At 42.8% G+C, this 3,097-nt stretch overlaps 1 protein-coding gene across 1 annotated transcript; it reads left to right on the top strand.

Annotated features, from left to right (window-relative positions):
- The first annotated feature begins 339 nt into the window (after positions 1-339).
- On the top strand, positions 340-2,303 carry LOC110567570 (sideroflexin-4-like). Its single transcript, XM_064370383.1, is given in 2 exon segments — positions 340-1,657; positions 2,162-2,303. A coding segment is annotated over 1 exon segment (1,014 nt). The 5' UTR covers positions 340-630; the 3' UTR covers positions 1,645-1,657; positions 2,162-2,303.
- Positions 2,304-3,097: the final 794 nt, after the last annotated feature.

Below are 3,097 nucleotides of genomic sequence, written 5' to 3'. Positions count from 1 at the left end.
CAGTAAAAGTCCGTCTGGAAATGCGGCGTCCACTCACCCTCTGCGCCTTCTCTCGGAGCTGCAATCCCGACTTCCTCTTAAGTGGCCATCTTGGATCGATCCCCCGGTGCTGATATTTTGATAAAAATTGCATGAAATCTGTAGATGGCTTTGGGCAATCACAAAATTGTGAAAATAACCATTCTTCCAATCCATGAACATGGGATGTATTTCCATTTATTTGTGCTATCTATGATTTCTTTCAGCAGGATTTTGTAGTTCTCCTTGCAGAAATCTTCCACCTCCTTGGTTAAGCATATTACTCATGTTTGTTGTTATTGCTGTTTGTTTTTATAGCTATTGTAAAAGGGATTCCATTTTTTATTTGATTCTCAGCTTGGTGGTTGTTGTTTATAGCAGTGCTACTAATTTATGTACATTGATTTTGTAACCTAAGTCTTTATGCCTTAAATTATACAAGTTCCCTGAGGATGTGGAAGCTGCAGTGAAAGTAATAAATACTGGAGATGCTGAACATCTGAAAAATGAAGAGCTCTTGGTAATGGCCAGTGCAAATGTTGGAAACTTCCTTGTGAGGTAAAATAAAGCATAGGGGGCAGCAGCAACAACAACCACTCCAACCAGCACAAAATGTCCCCGGAGCAGGAGGAGGAAGCGCAGCCCGGGCGGCTCCTAGGAGGCAGCGACGCCGGCGCCTACTTCATTGAGCCCAACGTGCGCTTCTGGATCAACGAGCGCCAATCCTTTATTCAACGATTTCTTCAATGGACAGAATTATTAGATCCTACAAATGTGTTCATTTCAGTTGAAAGTATAGAAAACTTGAGGCAACCATTGTGCACAAATGAAGATGCTTCCAGATCTGCCTTGGAGGACCAAAGGATACAAGAAGCTTGGAAGCAGAGTCTTTCAACAGTGCATCCCGACAGCAGCAACCTGATCCCCAATCTTTTTCGACCTGCAGCGTTTCTGCCTTTCATGGTGCCCACGGTATTTTTTTCAATGATGCCACCAAAAGGGATCAAGTCCATGATTTTACCTAAGGTTTACCGCTACGCCTACCTGACAGCGTTCAGCGTCATCAATGGAAACAGAAGTTACACTTGTCATCTACTAGAAAGATCATTACTAGGGGTGGGAGCCTTTGCTTCTTCAAGCTTCTTTGGATTAATACCTAACTTTATCCAGATGAAGTTTTCCTCGAATACCTTTTTTATGAAAAGAATTTTACCTGTATCTATCCATGCACAAGTAAGTGGAATGAATGTCTTAACATCCCGAAGTCTTGAGACCACTAAGGGAATTGCAGTCATGGACAAGGAAGGCCATGTCCTAGGCCATTCCAAAATTGCTGGGAAAAAGGCTATTAGAGAAACGGCAGTATCCAGGGGAGTGCTGCTTGGGCCCTCAGCTGTGATTCCTGAAGTCTTCAGCTACTTCTTTAGAAGGATCTAGCTTTCCCTGACAAACGCAGGGTCATTGTGGATCTGGAAACTGGCTTGTACTGTCAGCTCAATGGGACTGATGTTGCCGGTTTGTTTTAGTTTGTTTCCACAGGTTGGACGGATACAGTGCAGTCAGCTTGAAGAGGATATTCAGTCTTTAACAGAAGAAACGGAACTCTTTTATCACAGAGGGTTATAGGCGTCAGTTTTAGGTGAATTTATGTGGTTCCTGCTTGAAAACCTTGCCCTCTTCAGGTTCAGTTTAGAGAACTCTGCCACAGGTCTTCTGGGGACCCCAGAGGTGTCTGTGCTGACATGGTGACTTAAAATTCCACACCGAGATCGTTCCCAGGCTGGTGTGTCTGGGGTTTTTAAGGCTTGCTAGAGAAGACAGCAGGTAGGGGCCCCCATCTGACACCTTGGAGGTTGTTGAGGGGATAGTTGGAGTGAGTCTCCACCTGTGAAAGGATACTGTGAAATCACTAATTAATAAACCTGTCTCAAGTTGAAAAAAAAATAAAAAAAATAAAGCATGGGTTATAGAGTTGATGGGAAAGGTGTGGCTTTGGGGGATATATTAAATATGGGAGAAGGAATTTGAAAAAAAGCAGGGAAGTAGGGTATGGAAGGGTACCAAAGAAAACCCTCAGAATTACAGAGTGAAAAGAGATGACATACTGCTCTGTGCTCACTTTTCATTCTTCTCTCTCTTGCAGCTTCATTCAGCGGAGAATTTGGTATGTTTCCCTGCTGGTCCTTTCTGACAGATGTTCAATAACACTGTCCTTCTGACCATCTCAGGAGGCATGTAGATGCTGTCTCAGACAGGTGAGATTGAGAACTCTCAGATATGCAAATGCTCGGTGGCTTCCTCAGGCCCTGACTGTTCTGCTTTCACATACACCTGCTCGGAAAATACACAATTTTTTTCTGGGTGGGCAGACACTGGCCTTTTAAAGCCCTCTAATCCTGCCTCAGCTCACAGACTTATTTTGTTTTACTTGCACTTTGTCTTTTCATGAACAAACTTACATTTGTCGACAAGATGGCTTCAGGCTCTTACTATTAAACTGTACATTGGAAATACCATATAAACAAGAGGCAAACCTGTGCCTATCAAAAAACCTGTAAAACTATTATATATACTTAGGGAAACAAATACAAGGAAGCAGAAGCTGCTTAGAGATGAAGAGGCAGATTAGAGGTAAGAGAATGCTTTCTGGATGAGATCTTTTCTCTCCCCCAGATTTTTCCAAGCTGATCATTGCCTATCCCAGCAGAACAATTATTCTACCACCCAGTGGTAGTGGAGTAATTACTAGGGCAGTATTAGAACCCAGCCACTGCGGGAAGCAGATAGCAATAGGCACAAGTGTACTGCTCTCGAGAATTCCTGTCTCTCTACCGCCATCTGCAGTGGGTTGGGCAACTAGGGAATGATTGTGTCCAGATAGAGCTCTAGGGGTTTTCTGCCTGAGACTAATCCTCAACACTCTCTCGACACACCAAACCAGGACAAGTTAAATAACAGCCAACAAGAGATAATAAATATAAAAATTATAATCGTCAAAATTAGTATCTGACAGATGAATCAATTAGCACATAGAATAATACTAAAGAAAAAAAACATAGTGAGCTGGAAGACCAGGAAT

This window comes from Aotus nancymaae, unplaced genomic scaffold (genome assembly GCF_030222135.1).
Source record: "Aotus nancymaae isolate 86718 unplaced genomic scaffold, 86718_ANA_hifiasm-v0.15.2.pri h1tg000108l, whole genome shotgun sequence".
Taxonomy (NCBI): Eukaryota; Metazoa; Chordata; class Mammalia; order Primates; family Aotidae; genus Aotus; species Aotus nancymaae.
Note: the sequence above shows the minus strand (reverse complement) of the source record. Positions and strands in the feature narration are given on the sequence as shown.